This window comes from Oryctolagus cuniculus, chromosome 4 (assembly GCF_964237555.1).
Source record: "Oryctolagus cuniculus chromosome 4, mOryCun1.1, whole genome shotgun sequence".
In the NCBI taxonomy this organism is placed as follows: domain Eukaryota; kingdom Metazoa; phylum Chordata; class Mammalia; order Lagomorpha; family Leporidae; genus Oryctolagus; species Oryctolagus cuniculus.
Genome location: NC_091435.1, coordinates 68861634 through 68886620, shown reverse-complemented (window position 1 = coordinate 68886620; position 24987 = coordinate 68861634). Strand labels below are relative to the sequence as shown.

Below are 24987 nucleotides of genomic sequence, written 5' to 3'. Positions count from 1 at the left end.
TCCCCAGATGGCCTCAACAGCCGGAGCCTGCGCCGATACGAAGGCAGGAGCCTGGAGCTTCTTCCGGGCCTCCCACATGGGTACAGGGGCCCAAGGACTTGAGCCATCTTCCACCGCTTTCCCAGGCCATAGCAGAGAGCTGGATCAGAAGAGCAGCCGGGACTAGAACTGGGATGCCGGCACTTTAGGCCATCTTCTACTGCTTTCATATCCCTGAGCAGTTTAAGTTCAGGCTTTTTCTTTATTTTCACTTTTTCCTGCTCTGATGCTCTGCCTTCCTTTATATAGATCCAAGTTTCTGACCTCTATTACCCCCTAAAGAACGTTTCACAGCATATCAAATTTCTTTCAAGGCAGACATATTGGCAACAGATTCCCTTAATTATTGTTTGTGAAAATCTTTGTTTCCCTAATTTTTTGAAGGATATAGAATTCTAGGTTGGTGGTATTTTTTCTCTAAATATTTTATTTTTTTAAAAGATTTATTTATTTGTTTGAAAGGCAAAGTTACAAAGAGTCAGAGGGGGAGAGAGAGAGCGAGCGAGCCAGAGCTGGGCAGATCCAAAGCCAGGAGCCAGGAGCTTCTTCTGGGTCTCCCATGTGGGTGCAGGGGCCCAAGGACTTGGGTATCTTCTATTGCTTTTCCAGGCCACAGCAGAGAGCTGGATCAGAAGTAGAGCAGATGGGACTTGAACCAGTGCCCATATGGGATGCTGGCACCGCGGGTGGTGGTTTTACCTGCTATGCCACAGCACTGGCCCCTAAATATTTTGAATATTTCACTATTCTCTTCTTACTTGCACGATTTCTGAGGAGATGGTGGTATGGAAATTGTTTATTTTACCATGTTTGTTTTCATAATTTTTTCTTTGTTTTTGACTTTTCTGTAGTTTCAACATGAAGTGTGTAAGTGTATTTTGCTTATTTTTTATTTATTATGGTAGGTGTTGTTTGAGTCTTCTGGATATATGACTCCACATCTGTCATTAAATTGAGGAGAGGGGCCGGCACTGTAATGCAGCAGGTTAAAGCCCTAACCTGAAGCGCTGGCATCCCCTGTGTGTGCTGGTTCGAGTCCCGGCTGTTCCTCTTCCAATCCAGCTCTCTGTTATGGCCTGGGAAAATAGTAGAAGTTGGCACAAGTTCTTGGGCCTCTGCCCCAACGTGGGAGACCTGGAAGAAGCTCCTGGCTCCTGGCTTCAGATCTGTGCAGCTCTGTGCATTGTGGCCAATTGGGGAGTGAACCAGTGGATGCAAAACCTCTCTCTCTGTCTCTACCTCTCTCCATAACTCTGTCTTTCAAATAAATGAAATGAATCTAAAAATAAAAAGATAAAAAAAATTGGGGAGAAACTGATTCTCAATTATTGGTTTTTAAATAGTTGTCCTTCTTTTTTCCACTCTTTTAAAAACTACAGTATAGTAATTTCCCGAAATCAAGTTTGGAACAGATTAACATTTTTGTGATTGTAACAAACATAGGTCCCAATAGAAGAAACACATGTGGATCTCAGAAACTGTGGAATTACACAGTTGAAGTTAGTAAGGACTCACATCTCTGTTCTCTCTGCTATTACCTAATTTTTTCCCTTTTCCCTCTTACAAGTTAGGAAAAATGAATAAGGAAAAGAGAGAGAATTATGATTCTAAATTATTGCAAAAATGGATCGGCTTTGTTTATCTGGGTGAGGTGCCCACCACTGGACCAAACATCTTTTCTTAATGGGTGATACCTGGAAGAGGGTATAGAATCAGAACTACTCATGTGGGATATCCACACTGGCTCCAACTCCCAGGCTGGGGAAGAGAAAAGAGATGGAAGCAGGGTTGCCTTGTTCAAAATAGTAGGCAAAAGGAGGGTCACATAAATGGAAAATTGATTCATAGCCTATGAATGTGATTTTAAGATATTAGCATGTTTTTCTATTAATGATTGATGACTTGCATTGATTGTGCAATCCGTGTATTATGTTGAATAAGTCTGTGGAGAGACTGAGACTTCCACTCTATTAGAGCACACAAGATTGATTTCCTTTTACGTGCTCTAAATATTTTCTAGCTTCAAGTACTTCATGCATGCATGGAAAGCAGACGACACAGAACATTTCAGCCCTTCCTCAAGAAGGTAATGTGCTTCCTGATCTAGTGCCCAGCACGGAGGGGATGGAGGGTTGAACTTTGTTGAAACGTTAACTGAAGGCTACTGTGTGATGAGTTGAAGAATATGGTGCTATGAGGGACCCTGTGTGATCCAACTTCTGGTTGTTACCCAAAGAAGTCACATTCTCACTTGCCTGTAAACCTCTGCCAAGTTGGAGTGTTGGAAAGAACCTGGCTTTAACTGCATCTCAGATATGCATTGATGTTTTACCTGTTTTTTCCATCTAGTTTTATATATATAAATATATATATATAAATATATATAAAATTCATTTGGCTATGAATGCAAGCAAGGGCTTGACTAGCACAGGTGACATCAAAACAGGAAAGAGGAAATACAAATTGCAGATTTTAGCAATAACAAGTTTCATCCACACATACAAAGATTTTTCCCCTCCCTAGCTGGAGCTGTTCATGTTAGAATGGCAACATCACTGACACTCACCTTTGTTTCCTGAGTTAAACTACATACTTGGGTTGACTAATCACTTCTTTAGTCATGGATCCATTATGTTTCTGAGAAGTACACTTCCAACATGATTTATGTTGGAAGATGTTTGTAGATTGCAAGGCTTAATTTTTTTCTTTAAAAGCTAACCTTCTGTATTTAATCATGATAATGAAATAGAACATACAGAAACAAAATCTGTGATCAAAGTTCATTGATGAATTGTATAGGAATATACATATAACTAAATTGGAAGGGATATTCATCCAAAATCTACATTTTATAATGTCATATATTTTCAATAAAATCCCTTTTATGAACAATTCATAGAAAAATAGATCTTGGTTTTTCTTTTTCAAAATGTATGTTCCATAAACTTCTGATGAAAGAGAAAAAAACCAAAATGTATGTTCCCTACTACTAGCACCAGAAATAGATATTTCTAAGCATCTCTTATCATTAAGGATCATCATTTTTCAACTTCTTTGGTTGGCTTAATTGGCAAAATTATAGGATATTCTAAAATCTGTTGATTTCACTGATTTTGGGGTTTTCGAAATAAAAATTAAACTTCATGAAAATATTCAGCCTGTTCAATCTGAATGCCATGTTAGTCACTCTTCATGAAAGTACCATGTACTCATCACATTTATGTGAGAATTAGCACCTATAAGGACAGGCATTGGGTTTTGGTGCTACTGACATTTTACACTCAACAAAACTTAGGAGAATCAGGGCCGTTGTGTATAGTAGTTAGAGATACCACCTGCAATGCTGGCATCCCACATTTGTGCAGATTCAAATCCTGGCTGCTCACTTCCAATCCAGCTCCCTGCTAATGTGCCTGGGAAAGCAGCAGAAGGGGACCAAGTGCTCAGGCCCCTGCACCCAAGTAAAAGAGTAAAGAATATGAGAGACCCAGAAGAAGCTCCTGGCTTCGGACCACCTGGCTCAGGTTGTTTTATGGCCATTTAGGGAGTGAACCAGAAGATGGAAGATCTCTCTCTCTCTCTCTCTCTCTCTCCAACACTTTCAAATGAACAAATTTTTTAAAAAAGATTTTGTTTATTTATTTGAGAGGTAGAGTTACAGACAGAGAGAAAGAGAAACAGAGAGAAAGTTCTTCCATTCGCTGGTTCACTCCCCAGATGGCTACAACTGCTGGAGCTGAACCAATTGGAAGACAGCAGGCAGGAGCTTCTTCTTCTTCTAGTTCTCCCATGCAGGTGCAAGGGCCCAAGCACTTGAGGTAGTTTCTACTGCTTTCCCAGGCCATTAGCGGAGAGCTGGATTGGAAGAGGGGCAGCCAGGACACTAACTAGCACCCATATGGGATGTCAGCACCACAGGCGGAGGTTGGGCCTATTAAGCCACAATGCCAGCCCTGAATAAATTTAAACTTAGGAGAAGAGACTACCTCATTAATTATTCCAATGACTTTCCACAGGAATGTGAACTATATGATAAATGTAATAGTCTACCTACAAAAGATTAGCTTTAGAATATTGCATTTGTTATTTAGTTTAGAATTTTAAATTAATTCAAGTTTTTTTCATACTATTTGTTGAACTCTTTACTTAATATATAGTTACTTGTATGTGTATAAAGTTAATTGAAAATAGATCTCAGTGAGAAATAAGAATAGGAATAGGAGAGGGAGGAGGAGGAAGGGTGGGAGTGTGGGTGGGAAGAATCACTATGTTCCTAAAGTTGTATTTATGAAATGCATAAAGTTTGTATTATTTTAAATAAAAAGTTTCTGGAGAAAAATCTTGAATTAATTTAAAGAATTTATGATACATACTGTTTGCCTAATAATGACTAGTGCTAGAGAAAATAGTTGTTATGTTGGTTTTAATGTTATAAATATTTTATGAATGCTGATTTTTATGTAAATACAATATTTTATAGTAAGATTACTTGCAAAGTAGTCTTTATGACAGCTTCATGTACTATGTTGTGGATAAACTTAACAAACGAAGTGCCTTATCATAACAGCTTTTCTTTGTCATTCTCCTTTTGTGTGTGTCCAGTTAATACTTCACTGACTGTGCTGATGGGTACAAAGGCTGAGCTCTGTTGCTCTCCTATCCCATTGACAAATGTGGTGCTAATAACATGGGAAATAATCCTCAGAGACAGGCCGACCTGCAAAATATCCTACAAGGAGGACACAAATGAGATCACAAAAAACAACTGTACTGATGAGAGAATCACCTGGGCCTCCAGACCTGATGTAAACCCTGAACTTCAGATCCACCCAGTGGCTCTCAGTCATGATGGCTATTACAGGTGTCAAATGGCAACACCTTATGGGAATTTCGATCATGGGTATCGCCTCCAAGTGTCAGGTAAGGAACATGAGGCATGTAGCATTTCAGATCACTAGATCTGACACCAAAACAAATACCTCTGTAAATTGCATATCCCTGATGGTAAGATTTTTTCCTTAAATCTCTGCAGTTTGCCCTGAAGTGACGCTGTCTCCCGTCAAGAACAGAACCGCGGTGTGCAAGGCTGTTGCAGGGAAGCCGGCTGCGCAGGTCTCTTGGGCCCCAGTAGGGGACTGTGTCACTGAGCAAGAACATTGGGACAATGGCACAGTGACTGTCTGGAGTACGTGCCATTGGCCAGATAGCAATGTGTCTGCTGTGACCTGCTCTGTCTCCCATTTGTGTGGCAACAAGAGTATATCCCAACGTTTACTTCCTGGTTAGTAATTCTCCTAGTTTTGTTTATCTTTCATCTGCTGATTTCATTTCATTTCAGTAACTTTCTGGGAGCAGGATTACTGAGTCATATGGTATATCTGTTTGCAGCTTTCTGAGGTACCTCCATACTATCTTCCGCAGTGGCTGCACCAGTTTACAGTCCCACCAAGAGTGGATTAGGGTGCCATTTTTCACATATCCTCACCAGCATTTATTAATTGTTGATTTCTGTATGAAAGCCATTCTAACTGTGGTGAGGTGAAACTTCATTGTGGTTTTGATTTGCATTTCCTTGATGGCTAGTGATCCTGAGCATTTTTTTTGTGTGTCTGTTGGCCAATTGCATTTCCTCTTTTGAAAAATATACCTGTCAGGGCTGACACTGTGGCATAGCAGGTAAAGCCATTGCCTGCAGTGCTGGTATCCCACATGGGTACCCTTTTGAGTCCTGGATGCTTCCTTTCTGATCTAGCTCTCTGCTATGACCTGGGAGTGCAGTGGAAATCCACCCAAATCCTTCAGCCCCTGCACCCATATGAAGACTAGAAGAGGCTGCTAAATCTTGCCTTTGGATCAGACTAGATGTGGCCATTGCAGCCATCTGGGGAGTGAACCAGCAGATGGAAGATAACTCTCTTCTCTCTCTTTCTCTTTCGCGCAGGCTCTCTCTCTCTCCCCCTCTCACTCTTCTCTGCCTCTGCCTCTCTGTAACTCTGCCTTTCAAATAAATAAATCAATCTTTAAAAAATCTGTTATTAAAAAAGGAAAAAAAAGTCTGTTCAAGTCCTTTACCCACTTCTTATTGTGTTGTTTGTTTTATTGTTATTGAGTTTCTTGAGCTCTTTATAGATTCTGGATATTAATCCTTTATCAGTTGCATAGTTTGCAAATATTTTCTCCTATTCTATCAGTTGCTTCTTAACTTTGCTGAGTATTTCCTTTGCAGCACAGAAGCTTCTCAACTTGATGTAATCCCATTTGTCTATTTCTGCTTTGATTGCCTGTGTTCCTGGGTCTTCTCCAAGATTTCGTTGCCTGTGCCAATGTCTTGCAGAATTTCCCCAATATTTTCCTCTAGTAATTTGATGGTATTGAGTCATAAATTGCAATCACTGATCCATTTTGAATTGACTTTTGTGTAAGGTATGAGGTAGGGATCTTGTTTCATACTTCTGCACACAGAGATCCATTCTAGCACCATTTGTTGTAGAGACTCTCCTTTCTCCAGGTATTGATTTTAGCTCCTTTGTCGTAGATTAGTTGATTGTAGATGTGTGGATTTATTTCAGAAGTTTCTATTCTGTTCCATTGGTCTACATGTCTATTTTTGTGCCAATAACAGGCATTTTTTTCTTTTTTTTAACTTTTATTTAATGAATATAAATTTCCAAAGTACAGCTTATGGATTACAATGGCTTCCCCCCCATAACGTCCCTCCCACCCGCAACCTTCCCCTTTCCCACTCCCTCTCCCCTTCCATTCACATCATGATTCATTTTCGATTCTCTTTATATACAGAAGATCAGTTTAGCATACATTAAGTAAAGATTTCAACAGTTTGCTCCCACACAGAAACATAAAGTGAAAAATACTGTTTGAGTACTAGTTATAGCATTATATCTCAAAGTACAGCACACTAAGGACAAAGATTCTACATGAGGAGTAAGTGCACAGTGACTCCTGTTGACTTAACAAATTGACACTCTTGTTTATGGCATCAGTAATCACCCTAGGCTCTTGTCATGAGTTGCCAAGGCTATGGAAGCCCCCTGAGTTCACTGACTCTGATCATATTTAGACAAGGCCATGGTCAAAGTGGAAGTTCTCTCCTCCCTTCAGAGAAAGGTACCTCCTTCTTTGATGACCCAAATAACAGGCATTTTGATTCTAACCTCCCTAAAGTATGTCTTGACATCTTGAATTGTGATTCTTCCAACTTGTTTTTGTTGTTTAAGATTGCTTTAACTATTCAGGGGCTCTTGTGTTTCTATATGAATTTTAGCATCTTTTTTTTGCTATATCTGAGAAGAAATTATTTAGTATTTTGATTGGGATAACATTGAATCTGTAAGTTGTTTTCAGTAATGTGGACATTTGGATGATATTAATTCTTCCAATCCATGAACATCAAAGATTTTTCCTTTTTTTGTTTTTTTTTTAATTTCTTTAAAGTTTTATAATTTTCACTGTAGAAGTCTTTCACCACCTTGGTTAAATTTATTTCAAGGTATTTAAATATTTTTGTAGCTATTGTGAATAGGATTGATCTTATACATTCTTTCTCAGCCATGGCATTGCCTGTATATACAAAGGCTCTTGATTTTTGTATTGATTTTATATCTTTCAACTTTACCAAACTCTCTTATGAGTTCCACAATCTCATAGTGCAGTCTTTTGGTTCACCTATGTATAAAATCATGCTGGGGCTGGTGTTATGACATAGTAGGTTAAACATTTGCCTATAGCACCAGCATCCCGTATGGGCACCAGCTCAAGTCCCAACTGCTCCACTTCCTAGCCTGCTCCCTGTTAATGGCCTGGGAAAGCAGTGGAAGAAGGCACAAGTGCTTAGGCCTCTGCAATAACATGGGAGACCTGGAAGAAGCTCCTGGCTCCTGGCTTTGGATCAGCCCAACTCCAGCTGTTGTGGCCAACTAGGGAGTGAACCAGTAGATGGAAGACCGACCTCTGTGCCTCTCCCTATTTCTCTCTGTAACTCTGCCTTTCCAATAAATAAATCTTAATAAAATATCATGCCATCTACAAATAGGTATCATTTGAGTGCATCCTTTCCAATTTGTATCCTTTTCATTTCTTTTTCTTCCCTAACGGCTCTGGCTAAAACTTTGAGGACCATGCTGAATAGCAATAGTGAAAATAAGCATCCTTGTCTGGTTCTAGAGCTTAGTGGAAATGCTTCCAACTTTTCCCCATTCAGTATGTTGCTGGCTGTGGATTTGTCATATATATTGCTTTGATTGTGTTGAGGAATGTTCCTTCTATACCTAATTTGCTTAAGGTTTTTATCATGAAATAATGTCATATTTTATCAAATGCTTTCTTTACATCTATTAAGATAATCATATGATTTTTATTCTTTGATTTGTTAATGTGATGTATCATATTTATTGATTTGTGTGTCTTGAAACATCCCTGCATTCCAGGGATATAGCCCACTTGGTCCATGTTAATGATTTTTCCGAAGTGTTGTTGGATTCAGTTTGCTAGAATTCTGTTGAGGATTTTTGCGTGTATACTCATCAGGGATACTGGACTATAGTTATCTTTGCTGTATTTTTTTCTGGTTTTGGAATTAAGGTGATGATGGCTTCATAGAAGGAGTTTGGAGAATTCCCTCCTTTTAAATTGTTTATGAATAATTTGAGAAGAATTGGAATTTGTTCTTCTTGAAAAGTTTGGTAGAATTCAGTGGTGAGGCCCTCTGGTCCTCGGCTTTTGTTTGTTGGAAGGGTCTTTATTTCTGTTTCAATCTCTGCCTTGGTTATTGGTCTGTTCAACTTTTCTATGTCTTCATGCCTCAATTTTAGTAGATTGCATTTTTCCAGGAATCTATCCATTTCTTCTAGATTTTCCAATTTGTTGTCATATAGCTGTTTGCAGTAATTCCTGATGATTCTTTATATTTCTATGGTATCTGTTTTTAGATTTCCTTTTTCATCTCTGGTTTTATTTTATTTTATTTTTTAAATTTATTTGACAGATAGACAGTGAGAGAGAGAGACAGAGAGAAAGGTCTTCCTTCTGTTGGTTCACCCCCCAAATGGCCGCCAAGGCCAGAGCTATGCTGATACAAAGCCAGGATCCAGGTGCTTCCTCCTGGTCTCCCACATGGGTGCAGGTGCCCAAGCACTCGGGCCAATCTCCACTGCCTTCCTGGGCCACAGCAGAGAGCTGAACCGGAAGAGGAGCAACCGGGACTAGAACTGGTGCCCATATGAGATTCCGGCGCCGCAGGCAGAGGATTAGCCAAGTGAGCCATGGCCCTGGCCCCTCTGATTTTATTGATTTATGTCTTCTTTGTCTTTTTTTTTTCTTTTGATTTATTGGGCTAATGGTGTATCAGTTTTTTTATTTTTTCAAGGAAGCCAGTCCTTCATTTCACTGATCTTTCTATTCATTTTTTTGTTTCAATTTTACTTAGTTCTTCTCTGATTTTAATTATTTCTTTCCTCCTACTAGTTTTGATTTGGCTTGATGTTGTTATTTTCTAGATCCTTGAGATGCCTTGATAGGTCATTTACTTGATGCCTTTCCAGCTTATTGATTTGGCACCAATTCCTATAAACTTCTCTTTTAACACTGCTTTTGCTGCATCCCATGAGTTTTTTTTTTAAGATTTTATTTATTTAATTTGAGAGTTAGAGTTACAAACAGTGAGAGGGAGAGACAGAGAGAAAGGCCTTCCGTCCGTTGGTTCACTCCCCAAGTGGCCGCAACAGCTGGCGCTGTGCCGATCTAAAGCCAGGAGCCAGGTGCTTCTTCCAGTCTCCCATGTAGGTGCAGGGGCCTAAGGACTTAGGTCATCCTCCACTGCCTTCCCAGGCCACAGAAAAGAGCTGGATTGGAAGAGGAGCAGCCAGGACTAGAACTGGCACCCATATGGGATGCCGGCGCTGCAGGCAGAGGATTAACCTACTGCACCACGATGCGGGCCCCACCCCGTAAGTTTTGATAGGTTGCATTGCCATCTTCATTCATTTATAGGAATTTTTTGATTTCCATTTTGATTTCTTCTATGACCCACTGTTCATTCAGGAGTGTATTGGTCAGTCCTCATGTGTTTGCATATTTTCTAGAGATTCTTAAATTTTTAATTTTCAGATTTATTCCATTGTGATCAGAAAAGATGCATGGCATTATTTCAATTTTTAAAAATATTGTAAGACTTGCTTTATGGCCTAGCATATAATCTACCCTAGAGAAAGTTCCATGACTGATGAAAAGGATGTGAACTCTTCAACTGTGGGATGATAGGTTCTGTGGGTGTCAGTTAGGTCCATTTGGTCTATAGTGTAGATTAGCTCCATTGTTTCTTTGATAATTATCCATCTGGTTGATCTGTTCATTGATGAAAGTGGGGTACTGAAGTCCCCTATTACCATTTTATTGAAATCAATGTCTCCTTTTAGATCTATTAATATTTAAATAGCCTGGCACCCTAGCATTGGATTTATATACTTTTTTAAAAAAAAAGATTTATTTATTTTATTTGAAAGGCAGAGTTACAGAGAGGCAGAGGCAGAGAGAGAGAGAGAGGGAGAGAGAGAGGTCTTCCATATACTGGCTCACTTCCCAAATGGCTGTCACAGCCAGAGTTGAGCCTATCTGAAGCCAGGAGCTAGGAGCTTCTTCTGGATCTCCCACATGGGTGCAGGGGCCCAAGCACTTGGGCCATCTTCTACTGCTTCCCCAGGCCATAGCAGAGAGCTGGATAAGTGGAGCAGCTGGGGCATGAACTGATGCCCATTTGGGCACCAGGCGGCGGCTTTACCTGCTACACCACAGTGCCGGGCCCTATATACATTTTTTATAGTCATATTTTCCAGTTGAATTGATCCCCTTAATCATTAAATAATGCCCTTTTAACAGTTTTAGTGTTAAAGTCTATTTTGTTACTAATTACTTTTAAATATTTAATTAATTATATTTAGTAATTTTAAATATTTACTATATTTTGATATTTAATTATTTGGCTTCTTGGTAATTCTTTTTTTAACTTTATTTTTTAAAGATTTATATTATTTATTTGAAAGTCAGAGTTACACAGAGAGAGAAGGAGAGAAGGAGAGGCAGAGAGAGAGATCTTCCATCCACTGGTTCACTCCCCAAATGGCTGCAATTGTAGGAGCTGCGCTGAACCAAAGCCAGGAGCCAGGAGCTTCTTCTGGGTCTCCCACATGGGTGCAGGGGCCCAAGGACTTGGGCCATCTTCTACTGCTATCCCAGGCTATAGCAGAGAGCTGGATTGGAAGAGGAGCAGCCGGGACTAGAACCGGCGCCCATATGGGATGTTGGTGCTTCAGGCCAGGGTGTTAACCCGCTACACTACAGTGCCAGCTTTCTTTGTAATTCTTGATATGGTTTCTCCTCCCTTCTATGTGTTTTCCCCCAATTCTCACTTGGTTCTCTTTTTTTCCCCCTAATATTTACTTATTTATTTATTTGAAAGGCAGAGTTACAAAAAGAGAAAAGAGAGAGGCAGACAGACACACACACACAGCCTGTGTGTGAGAAAGATCTCTTCCATCTGCTGGTTCATTCCCCAAATGGTTGCAATGGCCAGAGCTGTGCCAGGCAGAAGCCAGGATGTGGGATTCAGAAACTTCATCTAGGTCTCCCATGTAGGTGCGGAGGCCCATGCACTTGGCTCATCTTCCGCTGCTTGCCCAGTTGCATTAGCAGGGAGCTGGATAAGAAGTGTGGCAGTCGGGACTTGAACAGGCATATAATTATTTAGTTATATATATAACTAATGCCAGCCCCACTTGGCTCTTAACTTTCAGTTAACTTAGTTTCCTTTCATATAGTTCTTTCTTTCTTTTCTTTGTTGTTTTTGTTTTGTTTTGTTTTTTGACAGGCAGAGTGGACAGTGAGAGAGAGAGACAGAGAGAAAGGTCTTCCTTTTGCCATTGGTTCACCCTCCAATGGCCGTCACGGCCGGTGCGCTTCGGCCAGCGCACCGCGCTGATCCGATGGCAGGAGCCAGGTGCTTCTCCTGGTCTCCCATGGGGTGCAGGGCCCAAGGACTTGGGCCATCCTCCACTGCACTCCCGGGCCACAGCAGAGAGCTGGCCTGGAAGAGGGGCAACCGGGACAGAATCCGGCACCCCGACCGGGACTAGAACCTGGTGTGCCGGCGCCGCAAGGTGGAGGATTAGCCTAGTGAGCCGCAGCGCCGGCCTTTCATATAGTTCTTTCATCTGTTCATCCCATGAACGAAGTTATTGCTATGGGTTCCATCTTTTCCCCTCTTTTTCTTTTGCTTAATGTTTGTTCCCTGAATAATCTGATCCCTGCCCAGCATTTATTTATTTATTTATTTATTTATTTATTTATTTTCTATTTTCTTTTTTTTAGGGTATTTTTTTTAACTTTTATTTAATGAATATAAATTTCCAAAGTACGATTTATGGATTACAATGGCTTCCCCCCCATACCGTCCCTCCCACCCACAACCCTCCCCTTTCCCACTCCCTCTCCCCTTCCATTCACATCAAGATTCATTTTCGATTATCTTAATATACAGAAGATCAGCTTAGTATACATTAAGTAAGGATTTCAACAGTTTGCTCCCACACAGAAACATAAAGTGAAAAATAATAGATGATTTTTTTAAATGATGATGAAATCAGATCAGACCTATTGTCATGTTTAATCCCAGTGAGAGTCAAGTTGGGAGTTGATAATTTCTTTTCTTTCTTTCTTTCTTTTTTTTTTTTTTTTTTTACAGAGGATCAGTTTAGTATGCATTAAGTAAAGATTTCAACAGTTTGCACCCCCATAGAAACACAAAGTGAAATATACTGTTTGAGTACTCGTTATAGCATTAAATCTCAATGCACAGCACATTAAGGACAGAGATCCTACATGAGGAGTAAGTGCACAGTGACTCCTGTTGTTGACTTTACCAATTGACACTCTTGTCTATGGCATCAGTAATCTCCCTATGCTCCAGTCATGAGTTTCCAAGGCTATGGAAGCCCTCTGAGTTCTCCGATTCTTATCTTGTTTAGACAAGGTCATAGTCAAAGTGGAGGTTCTCTCCTCCCTTCAGAGAAAGGTACCTCCTTCTTTGAAGACCTGTTCTTTCCACTGGGATCTCACTCACAGAGATCTTTTGCCAGAGTGTCTTGGCCTGCCCAGCATTTAAAACACTGCCGAAATCTTGATCCTCAAGGCTGCATTATTGGCCCAAGTTTCTCTCTGTGGCTCTCCTTTGGATGGTGATCCAAACCAGCTTCCAGCCAGACAGCTTCACGTGGATGCCGCATCGGCACCTACCCTTGTGTCCCCTGACCTGGATTTCCTCTTCTCTATCCTCTTGTGGGATCTATACCTAAATTTTATATCTTGATAAAATTTTCAATTTACAAAATTAAAAATGCATTACAAACTTCTCACTTATTCCTCATATTCAAAACAAGTCACTATGTTTTGTTAATTTTGTCTTAAAATTATTTCTTAAACCTGAGCCTTTCTCTTTCTGTCCTAATTGATGACATAATCGTCTCTCACCAAGATGACAGCAATATCCTTGTAAGAAGTTTTTTGATCCCTACCTGACTCTCTAATTTGTTCTCTATAAGGTTCCCAGGGGGACCTGTCAAAATTAAAAACATGGCCCTCCCCTACTTACGTTAAGTCCAGTGGCTTCTCTCTGCCTTCTGCAAAGTGAGGTCCCTTTGACAACCTTGACCTGCTGCTCTCCACAGCCTCACGTCGCACTGTTCTCCAGCCCGTGTTCTATGAACGTGAGCTTCTTCAGGCTCTTCAAAAGTGTCACATCCTTTTATTACTTTGTTTCCTTTTACCCGCAGTTTGGACTTCCTCACAATGTACTTCTTTTTTTTTTTTTTCATTTGAATATATATTTTTATTTAGAATGTAGTGCTAACAGCATGATGATGGATTTTCACTCACAAATCTGTACCAAGAAGCACACGACCTTTAAAATGTGTTGGTTTTTGCAAGTAATTTAAGTATAGCATTATTATTATTTGGTACTAGAGTCAAAGACAACATTTAGATTCTTCAGTTTTGGGGCATTTAGTAACATCAAAATGATGGCCTAGTCAGGCAGAGGAAAGAAATTCAAAAGCAGTTTCTTTTTCTTCTGCCAGTTCCTTTGCAGTAAGATCCATCTTCTCACGGGAGAAATCATTAATGGGAAGACCTTCAACAAACTTCCAGGTCTTATTCTTGATTACAACAGGGAATGAATAGAGCAGATCGTCTGGAATACCATAGGAGTTGCCATCAGAGATGACACCCATGGACACAAACTCTCCCTCTGGGGTTCCAAACACAATGTACTTCTTTCCATGTACTCTTGTCTTCTATTACATTTGATAAATTCCTGTTAAAGTTTTTTTTTAATAATTTTTTTCTTTTTTTAAAAACTTTTATTTAATGAATATAAATTTCCAAAGTACAGCTTATGGATTACAATGGCTTCCCCCCCCATAACATCCCTCCCACCCGCAACCCTCCCCTTTCCCACTCCCTCTCCCCTTCCATTCACATCAAGATTCATTTCCGTTTCTCTTTATATACAGAAGATCAGTTTAGCATACATTAAGTAAAGATTTCAACAGTTTGCTCCCACAAAGAAACATAAAGTGAAAAATACTGTTTGAGTACTAGTTATAGCATTAAATCTCTATGTACAGCACATTAAGGACAGAGATCCGACATGAGGAGTAAGTGCACAGTGACTCCTGTTGTTGACTTAACAAATTGACACTCTTGTTTATGGCATCAGTAATCACCCTAGGCTCTTGTGATGAGTTGCCAAGGCTATGGAAGCCCCCTGAGTTCACTGACTCTGATCATATTTAGACAAGGCCATGGTCAAAGTGGAAGCTCTCCTCCCTTCAGAGAAAGGTACCTCCTTCTTTGATGACCTGTTCTTTCCACTGGGATCTCACTCATGGAGATCTTTCATTTAGGTTCCCCCCCCACCCCAGAGTGTCTTGCGCAGTGGCTCACTAGGCTAATCCTCCGCCTTGCGGCGCCAGCACACCAGGTTCTAGTCCCGGTTGGGGCGCCCGATTCTGTCCCGGTTGCCCCTCTTCCAGGTCAGCTCTCTGCTGTGGCCTGGGAGTGCAGTGGAGGATGGCCCAAGTCCTTGGGCCCTGCACCCCATGGGAAACCAGGATAAGTACCTGGCTCCTGGCTTCGGATCAGCGCGGTGCACTGGCTGCAGCGCACCGGCCGTGACGGCCATTGGAGGGTGAACCAATGGCAAAAGGAAGACCTTTCTCTCTGTCTCTCTTTCTCACTGTCCACTCTGCTTGTCAAAAAAAAAAAAAAAAATTCCTGTTGAAGTTTTTTTTTTTTTTTTTTTTTTTTTTTATTTAATGAATATAAATTTCCAAAGTACGTCTCATGGGTTACAATGGCTTTCCCCCCCATACCGTCCCTCCCACCCACCACCCTCCCCTTTCCCACTCCCTCTCCCCTTCCATTCACATCAAGATTCATTTTCGATTATCTTAGTATACAGAAGATCAGCTTAGTATACCTTAAGTAAGGATTTCAACAGTTTGTTCCCACACAGAAACATAAAGTGAAAAATAATAGATGATTTTTTTTAAAATGATGATGAAATCAGATCAGACCTATTGTCATGTTTAATCCCAGTGAGAGTCAAGTTGGGAATTGATAGTTTCTTTTCTTTTTTTTTTTTTTTTAACAGAAGATCAGTTTAGTGTACATTAAGTAAAGATTTCAACAGTTTGCACCCCCATAGAAACACAAAGTGAAATATACTGTTTGAGTACTCGTTATAGCATTAAGCCTCAGTGTACAGCACATTAAGGACAGAGATCCTACATGAGGAGTAAGTGCACAGTGACTCCTGTTGTTGACTTTACCAATTGACACTCCTGTCTATGGCATCAGTAATCTCCCTATGCTCCAGTCATGAGTTTCCAAGGCTATGGAAGCCCCTTGAGTTCTCCGACTCTTATCTTGTTTAGACAAGGTCCTAGTCAAAGTGGAGGTTCTCTCCTCCCTTCAGAGAAAGGCACCTCCCTCTTTGAAGAACTGTTCTTTCCACTGGGATCTCACTCACAGAGATCTTTTTGCCAGAGTGTCTTGGCTTTCCATGCCTGAAATACTCTCATGGGCTTTTCAGCCAGATCCGAGTGCCTTTAGGGCTGATTCTGAGGCCAGAGTGCTATTTAGGACATCTGCCATTCTATGAGTCTGCTGAGTATCTCACTTCCCATGTTGGATCACTCTCCCCTTTATTTATTCTATCGGTTAGTGTTAGCAGATACTAGACTTGTTTATGTGCTCCCTTTGACTCTTAGTCCTTTCATTATGATCAATTGTGAACTGAAATTGATCACTTGGAATAGTGAGATGGCATTGGCACATGCCACCTTGATGGGATTGAATTGGAATCCCCTAGTATGTTTCCAACTCTACCAATTGGGGCAAGTCAGCCCGAGCATGCCCCAAATTATACATCTCTTCCCTCTCTTATTCCCACTTTTATGTTTAACAGGGATCACATTTCAGTTAATTTTCAACACTTAAGAATAACTGTGTGATAATTACAGAATTAAACCAGTCATATTAAGTAGAACAGACAAAAAAAAAATACTATGAGGGATAATGTATTAAGTTGTCCATTAGCAGTCAGGGCTATGCTGATCAAGTCACCATTTCTCATAGTGTCCATTTCACTTCAGGAGGTTTCCTTTTTGGTGTTCAGTCAGTTGTCACCGATCAGGGAGAACATATGGTATTTGTCCCTTTGGGACTGGCTTACTTCACTCAGCATGATGTGTTCCAGATTCCTCCATTTTGTTGCAAATGACTGGATTTCGTTGTTTCTTACTGCGGTATAGTATTCTAAAGAATACATATCCCATAATTTCTTTATCCAGTCTACCATTGATGGGCATTTAGGTTGGTTCCAGGTCTTGGCTATTGTGAATTGTGCTGCAATAAACATTAGGGTGCAGACCTCTTTTTTCTTTATCAATTTAAACTCCTTTGGGTAAATTCCAAGGAGTGGGATGGCTGGGTCGAACGGTAGGGTTATATTCAGGTTTCTGAGGAATCTCCAGACTGATTTCCATAGTGGCTTAACCAGTTTGCATTCCCACCAACAGTGGGTTAGTGTCCCTTTTTCCCCACATCCTCGCCAGCATCTGTTGTTGGTAGATTTCTGTATGTGAGCCATTCTAACCGGGGTGAGGTGAAACCTCATTGTGCTTTTGATTTGCATTTCCCTGATTGCTAGTGACCTTGAACATTTTTTCATGTGCCTGTTGGCCATTTGGATTTCCTCTTTTGAAAAATGTCTATTGAAGTCCTTGGCCCATCTCTTAAGTGGGTTGTTGGTTTTGTTTTTGTGGAGTTTCTTGATCTCTTTGTAGATTCTGGTTATTAACCCTTTATCTGTTGCATAGTTTGCAAATATTTTTTCCCATTCTGTCGGTTGTCTCTTCACTCTCCTGACTGTTTCTTTTGCAGTAAAGAAACTTCTCAATTTGATGCAATCCCAATAGTTGATTTTGGCTTTGACTGTCTGTGCCTCCCGGGTCTTTTCCAGAAATTCTTTGCCTGTGCCAATATCTTGAAGGGTTTCTCCAATGTTCTCTAATAACTTAATGGTGTCAGGACGTAGATTTAGGTCTTTAATCCACGTTGAGTGGATTTTTGTGTAAGGTGTAAGGTAGGGGTCTTGCTTCATGCTTCTGCACGTGGAAATCCAGTTTTCCCAGCACCATTTATTGAATAGACTGTCCTTGCTCCAGGGATTAGTTTTAGATCCTTGATCAAATATAAGTTGGCTGTAGATGTTTGGGTTGATTTCTGGTGTTTCAATTCTGTTCCATTGGTCTATCCATCTGTTTCTGTACCAGTACCATGCTGTTTTGATTACAACTGCCCTGTAGTATGTCCTGAAGTCTGGTATTGTGATGCCTCCGGCTTTGTTTTTGTTGTACAAGATTGCTTTAGCTATTCGAGGTCTCTTGTGCCTCCATATGAATTTCAGCATCATTTTTTCTAGATCTGCGAAGAATGTCTTTGGTATCTTGATTGGGATTGCATTGAATCTATAAATTGCTTTTGGGAGAATGGACATTTTGATGATGTTGATTCTTCCAATCCATGAGCATGGAAGATTTTTCCATTTTTTGGTATCCTCTTCTATTTCTTTCTTTAAGGTTTTGTAATTTTCATCGTAGAGATCTTTAACGTCCTTGGTTAAGTTTATTCCAAGGTATTTGATTGTTTTTGTAGCTATTGTGAATGGGATTGATCTTAGCAGTTCTTTCTCAGTCATGGCATTACTTGTGTATACAAAGGCTGTTGATTTTTGTGCATTGATTTTATATCCTGCCACTTTGCCAAACTCCTCTATGAGTTCCAATAGTCTCTTAGTAGAGTTCTTTGGATCCTCTAAGTACAGAATCATATCGTCTGCAAAGAGGGATAGTTTGACTTCTTCCTTCTTGATTTGTATTCCTTTGATTTCTTTTTCTTGTCTGATGGCTCTGGCTAAAACTTCCAGAACTATGTTAAATAGCAGTGGTGAGAGTGGGCATCCCTGCCTGGTGCCAGATTTCAGTGGAAATGCTTCCAACTTTTCCCCATTCAATAGGATGCTGGCTGTGGGTTTTTTATAAATTGCTTTGATTATATTGAGGAATGTTCCTTCTATACCCAGTTTGCTTAGAGTTTTCATCATGAAAGGGTGTTGAATTTTATCAAATGCTTTCTCTGCATCAATTGAGATAATCATATGGTTTTTCTTCTGCAGTCTGTTAATGTGGTGAATCACATTGATTGATTTGCGAATGTTGAACCATCCCTGCATACCAGGGATGAATCCCACTTGGTCTGGGTGGATGATTTTCCTGATGTGTTGTTGTATTCTGTTGGCCAGAATTTTATTGAGGATTTTTGCATCTATGTTCATCAGGGATATTGGTCTGTAATTTTCTTTCAGTGCTGCATGTTTCTCTGGCTTAGGGATTAAGGTGATGCTGGCTTCATAGAAAGAATTTGGGAGGATTCCCTCTTCTTCGATTGTTCTGAATAGTTTGAGAAGAAATGGGATTAGTTCTTCTTTAAATGTCTGGTAGAATTCAGCAGTGAATCCATCTGGTCCTGGGCTTTTCTTTGTTGGGAGGGCCTTTATTACTGTTTCAATTTCTGTTTCAGTTATGGGTCTATTTAGGTTTTCGATGTCTTCATGGTTCAATTTTGGTAGATTGCATGTGTCCAGGAATCTATCCATTTCTGATAGGTTTTCCTGTTTGCTGGCATACAGGTCCTTGTAGTAATTTCTGATGATTCTTTTTATTTCTGTGGTGTCTGTTGTTACGTTTCCTTTTTCATCTCTGATTTTATTGATTTGGGTCTTTTCTCTTCTTTTTTTAGTTAGTTGGGCCAATGGGGTGTCAATTTTGTTTATTTTTTCAAAAAACCAGCTTCTCGCTTGGCTGATTTTTTGTAATTTTTTTTGGATTCAATCCTGTTAATTTCTTCTCTGGTTTTAATTATTTCTCTTCTCCTACTAGATTTGGGTTTGGTTTGCTGCAGTTTTTCTAGGTCCTTGAGGTGCGCTGAAAGCTCATTTATTTGGTACCTTTCCAATTTCTTGATATAGGCACCTATTGCTATAAATTTGCCTCTCAATACTGCTTTTGCTGTATCCCATAAGTTTTGATATGTTGTGTTGTTGTCTTCATTTACTTCCAGAAAGTTTTTGATTTCTCTTTTGATTTCTTGAATGACCCAGTGTTCATTCAGGAGCATGTTGTTCAGTCTCCATGTGTTTGCATACTTTCTGGGGTTTCCTGAGTTGCTAATTTCCAGCTTCATCCCGCTGTGGTCTGAGAAGCTGCATGGTATGATTCTAATTCTTTTAAATTTGCTGAGATTTGCTTTATGTCCTAGTATGTGATCAATCCTAGAGAAGGTTCCATGCGCTGCTGAGAAGAATGTGAAGTCTGTAGATGTAGGGTTGAAAGTTCTGTAGATATCTGTTAGATCCATTTGGGCAATAGTGTCAATTAAATCTGCTGTTTCCTTGTTGATCTTCTGTCCGGATGATCTGTCTATTTCTGAGAGTGGAGTATTGAAGTCCCCCAGTACTATTGTATTGGAATCTAAATCTCCCTTTAAGTCCCTTAACATATCTTTTAAATAGACCGGTGCCCTGTAATTAGGTGCATATACATTTATAATAGTTACATCTTCCTGTTGAATTGAACCCTTGATCATTATATAGTGTCCCTCTTTGTCTCTCTTAACAGTTTTTGTATTAAAGTTTATTTTGTCTGATATTAATATGGCTACACCTGCTTTTTTTTGGTTTCTGTTGGCATGGAATATCTTTTTCCAACCTTTCACTTTCAGTCTGCATGCCTCTTTGTTAGAGAGATGTGTTTCTTGTAGGCAACAAATAGTTGGGTTGTGTTCTGTGAGCCAGTCAGCTAAACGGTGTCTTTTAACTGAAGAATTCAGACCATTAATGTTCAATGTGACAATTGATACGTAGTGACTTTGCCCTGCCATTTTCCCGGAAATATTTTCTAGTATATGCTTTGAGCTTCCCATGCTCTTTTACTGGTAGGTGTTCTTCCTTTCCCTTCTTTCATATTGATGGCCGTGTTTCTGTGTTTCTGAGTGTAGCACATCTTTAAGTATCTTTTGCAGGGCCGGACGAGTGGCCACAAAGTCTTTCAATTTCTGTTTGCTATGAAAGGTCTTTATTTCACCTTCATTCACAAATGAGAGCTTGGCAGGATATAATATTCTGGGCTGGCAATTTTTCTCTCTTAGCACCTGTGCTATGTCTCGCCATTCCCTCCTAGCTTGTAGGGTTTCTGATGAGAAGTCAGCTGTGAGTCTGATTGGAGATCCTCTGAGAGTAATCTGACGTTTCTCTCTTGCACATTTTAGGATCTTTTCTTTATGTTTCACTGTGGTAAGTTTAATTACCACGTGTCGTGGTGAGGATCTCTTTTGGTCATGTTTATTGGGGGTTCTATGAGCTTCCTGTACTAGGATATCTCTGTCCTTCTCCAAACCTGGAAAGTTCTCTGCTAGTATCTCACTAAAAAGGCCTTCCAATCCTTTCTCTCTCTCCATGCCTTCAGGAACTCCTAGAACTCGAATGTTGGTTTTTTTAATAGTATCCTGTAGATTCCCAACAATATTTTTCAGGTTTCTAATTTCCTCTTCTTTTCTTTGGTTTGACTGTATGTTTTCCTGTGCTCTATCTTCTAAGTCCGATATTCTCTCTTCTGCTTCACCCATTCTGTTTTTAAGGCTTTCTAATGTGTTTGTCATTTGATCTATTGAGCTCTTCATTTCATTTTGATTTCTCTTGACTATTACACTTTCCTGTTCTACTAGTTTCTGAGTTTCATTTTGACTCTTCCTTAAAATTTCATTTTCACGAGAAAGATTTTCAATCTTGTCCATTAAGGATTTCTGTAGTTCAAGGATTTGCTTTTGAAAACTTCTAAATGTTCTTATCATAAATTTTTTGAAATCCGTATCTTGCATTTCTTCTATCTCATCATCTTCATACTCTTGGCTTGGGGTGTTTTGCTTATTTGGAGGCATCATAGTGTCATCGTTGATCTTGCTCCCTCTATTTCTGTGTTTGTTACTCGGCATAGTTAATTCTTCTTGCGTCACTGTGCGCTTTTTTTTTTCTTTCTTTTTTTTTTTTTATACTGTGTCCGTGTTAAGTGGACTGCCTGCTGTTGGAGGAGCCTTGGAGGCTTGAGATGGGTGGGGCCTGAGAGCTCTGCCTGGTTCTTCCAGGTTAAGGGTGTGCAAAGGTGACACCCTCAGGTTATGTGTGGTAAATCTCTCTCTTTTTATTTATTTATTTATTTTATTTATTCAGGGGGTAAGTAACACTGCAGGGCAGGGCTGTGCAGAATTGATGGTATTTAGCTTCCAGTCTTTGGCTCCTCTGGACTCCCACTGGGTTGCCTAGGCTACTGAATTGTAGTGACTCAGTTCCTTAACTCTCCCCCACTGATATGTAAATCCAAAGAGGAGGCCTGCTCTTTGTCTCTTGGGAATTCTTCAAGTCTTGCAGGCTTGTAACCTTTGCAAGGTTAGGGGGAAGAGAAACCCCGAAGCTTTTTTTTTTCCTTCTTTCCGGTAGTGAGTTTGCTGCACTTTCCGGCCCCCCTCTAGATTCTGACCCCCGTTTCCCCACCAATGTCTCGGGTTATTGAGCTCACCTCCCCTTCCAGCGCCGATGTGTGGACTCGGAGCCCTGAGCGTCTCAAGTCTCCCCGCTGTTTTCTGTGTGGCGTGCACTCTCCTTGGAGCACTGTTGCGCAGACCCTGGGGCTTCTGTGGCTGGGTCCCGCGACTTTGCTTCCGTGCGGTGGGTGACCTTGTTCTCCCAGTAGGTCGTCCGATTCACGCCTGCTCCATTCAGAAGGGTTTCCCCTGCAATTTTTGTTTGGTTCTATTTTCTGCGGCTACCGTAACTCCCCTTTTATTAAACTAAATTTTCCCGGACTATCGGTGCGCGCCCTCACTATTCCGCCATCTTGGCTCCGCCCCCCTGTTGAAGTTTTAAGACTTAGTTTGACATTGATCTTCTGGGATGATTGTTTTCCTCATCTTGAAGATAAGTTAGCTGTTCCTCCCCTGTGTTCGTGAGTTGCTTCACGCCAGTCTCTGTCAGAGTACTTCCACAGCCCTTTCACAAACTTCCTTGCACTGTTTTCACTCACAACACTTCTCACACCAGACACTGAGCCCCCCTCAGCCAACAAATTCAGAAACAGCCAGATGAAAGAGTAGCATAGGCCAGGTTTTGGGTAAAAGAACACTGGGCTTCCATGTCATGTCTCAGGGTGTCACCTTACCAGGAGCTCAATACACCCACCAACTCACAAGGTCTCTCCCAACTTGGAAGCTCTCCATATCTAGTTGTATTACTATTTTTCTTTGGAAGTGTTAGTGCGTAGATGTGATTGATTAAAACATGGACTATTCATGGGTGGCTAACTTAACGTATAGTTCCTCTGTCATCCTAGGAGGTGGGTAATCCTATCTTGTCTTTCTGTTGAAAAGCCCCATCCTGATGCTTTCCAGAGGCTCCCAGGCCCTGGTCCTCTCACCAGCATACAATGCATACTCTTGTCACTGTGCAGATTTCAAGGGGTTTAGAGCTGTGAGACAGGAACTGAAGCACAAAGACTAAGTCACCACAAACCACCTACTTCTTTGACTCCCAATAGTGTCTCATCCTTAATACATAGTCTTATGCATATCTTCTTATATAAACCTTCTTATACCTGTAAGATATATATTGTCTCTATATCCCACAGAAGTGCCCTTGGCATTAGGCTTAGATCATAGATTTCCTCTTTATGAAGCCTGCTCTAGGTTTCAAATATGACTCAAGTTAACACATATTTAAATCTTTGTTCAAGTTGCCTTTTATTTTTCCCTTGACAAGTCCCTTGTTTTTCTTGTAACTTATTTGATCCTGCGGACACCAAGACTTGATTCAAATCTCTCTGAATTCAAAGTAAATTAACTCAAGAGTTAACTAACCTCTTATTCCTTAGACGGTGTATCATGGAATGCTCACTCAGCATTGTTTGCTTTCTGGGAAGTTCTTTTCTCTTATATGAGCCTGCCTTCTCCAGTTGAATTGTAAACTTTTGAGGACCGTGATCATATATTCTTATTCCCTCACAGTGCTTCAGCGATTCTATGACATTCTTCTGGTTTGGTTTTTGGGCAGGTTATTTAACAGCAGGAAATGAGTCAGATTCGTATTTAGAGTTCATGTGCTCCTGAGGCTGCCATTTTGGTAGCAGAAAAGACCCCAGAATGACGATCCTAATTAGTCTGATTTTACCTTTTCTGTAATTTGTAGAGCTGGCATTTCACAGGGAATAAATTGAAAATAGAGTTATAAAATACCTTGCTAAAAGTATTAGTGAAAGAATCACCTCATTGTATGGAAAGGGTTATTAGAACATTTCCAAGATAATGATAATAATGCCCTTCAAAAAAAAAATAAAAGCCCACAGGGCAGTTGTAATCAAAACAGCATGGTACTGGTACAGAAACAGAAGGATAGACCAATGGAACAGAATTGAAATACCAGAAATCAACCCAAACATCTACAGCCAACTTATATTTGATCAAGGATCTAAAACTAATTCCTTGAGCAAGGACAGTCTATTCAATAAATGGTGCTGGGAAAATTGGATTTCCACGTGCAGAATCATGAAGCAAGACCCCTACCTTACACCTTACACAAAAATCCACTCAACATGGATTAAAGACCTAAATCTACGACCTGACACCATCAAGTTACTAGAGAACATTGGAGAAACCCTTCAAGATATTGGCACAGGCAAAGAGTTTCTGGAAAAGACCCGGGAGGCACAGGCAGTCAAAGCCAAAATTAACTATTGGGATTGCATCAAATTGAGAAGTTTCTGTACTGCAAAAGAAACAGTCAGGAGAGTGAAGAGACAACCGTCAGAATGGGAAAAAATATTTGCAAACTATGCAACAGATAAAGGGTTAATAACCAGAATCTACAAAGAGATCAAGAAACTCCACAAAAACAAAACCAACAACCCAATTAAGAGATGGGCCAAGGACCTCAATAGACATTTTTCAAAAGAGGAAATCCAAATGGCCAACAGACACATGAAAAAATGTTCAAGGTCATTAGCAATCAGAGAAATGCAAATCAAAACCACAATGAGGTTCCACCTCACCCCGGTTAGAATGGCTCACATTCAGAAATCTACCAACAACAGATGCTGGCGAGGATGTGGGGAAAAAGGGACACTAACCCACTGTTGGTGGGAATGCAAACTGGTTAAGCCACTATGGAAATCAGTCTGGAGATTCCTCAGAAACCTGAATATAACCCTACCGTTCGAC

General features: G+C 40.3%; 1 protein-coding gene across 2 annotated transcripts in view; it reads left to right on the top strand.

Moving 5' to 3' along the window:
* LOC100348666 (cell surface glycoprotein CD200 receptor 2) overlaps positions 1 to 24987 on the top strand; it is a 62350-nt gene that overhangs the window by 32215 nt on the left and 5148 nt on the right. Inside the window, exons 2-4 of one of the 2 annotated variants that reach the window (XM_008266942.4) lie at positions 2060 to 2125; positions 4642 to 4959; positions 5072 to 5320. In XM_008266942.4, the coding sequence (XP_008265164.1) occupies positions 2060 to 2125; positions 4642 to 4959; positions 5072 to 5320 (633 nt within the window). The remainder of the gene's footprint in view (positions 1 to 2059; positions 2126 to 4641; positions 4960 to 5071; positions 5321 to 24987) is intronic. The other variant, XM_070072114.1, reaches the window with a different exon arrangement.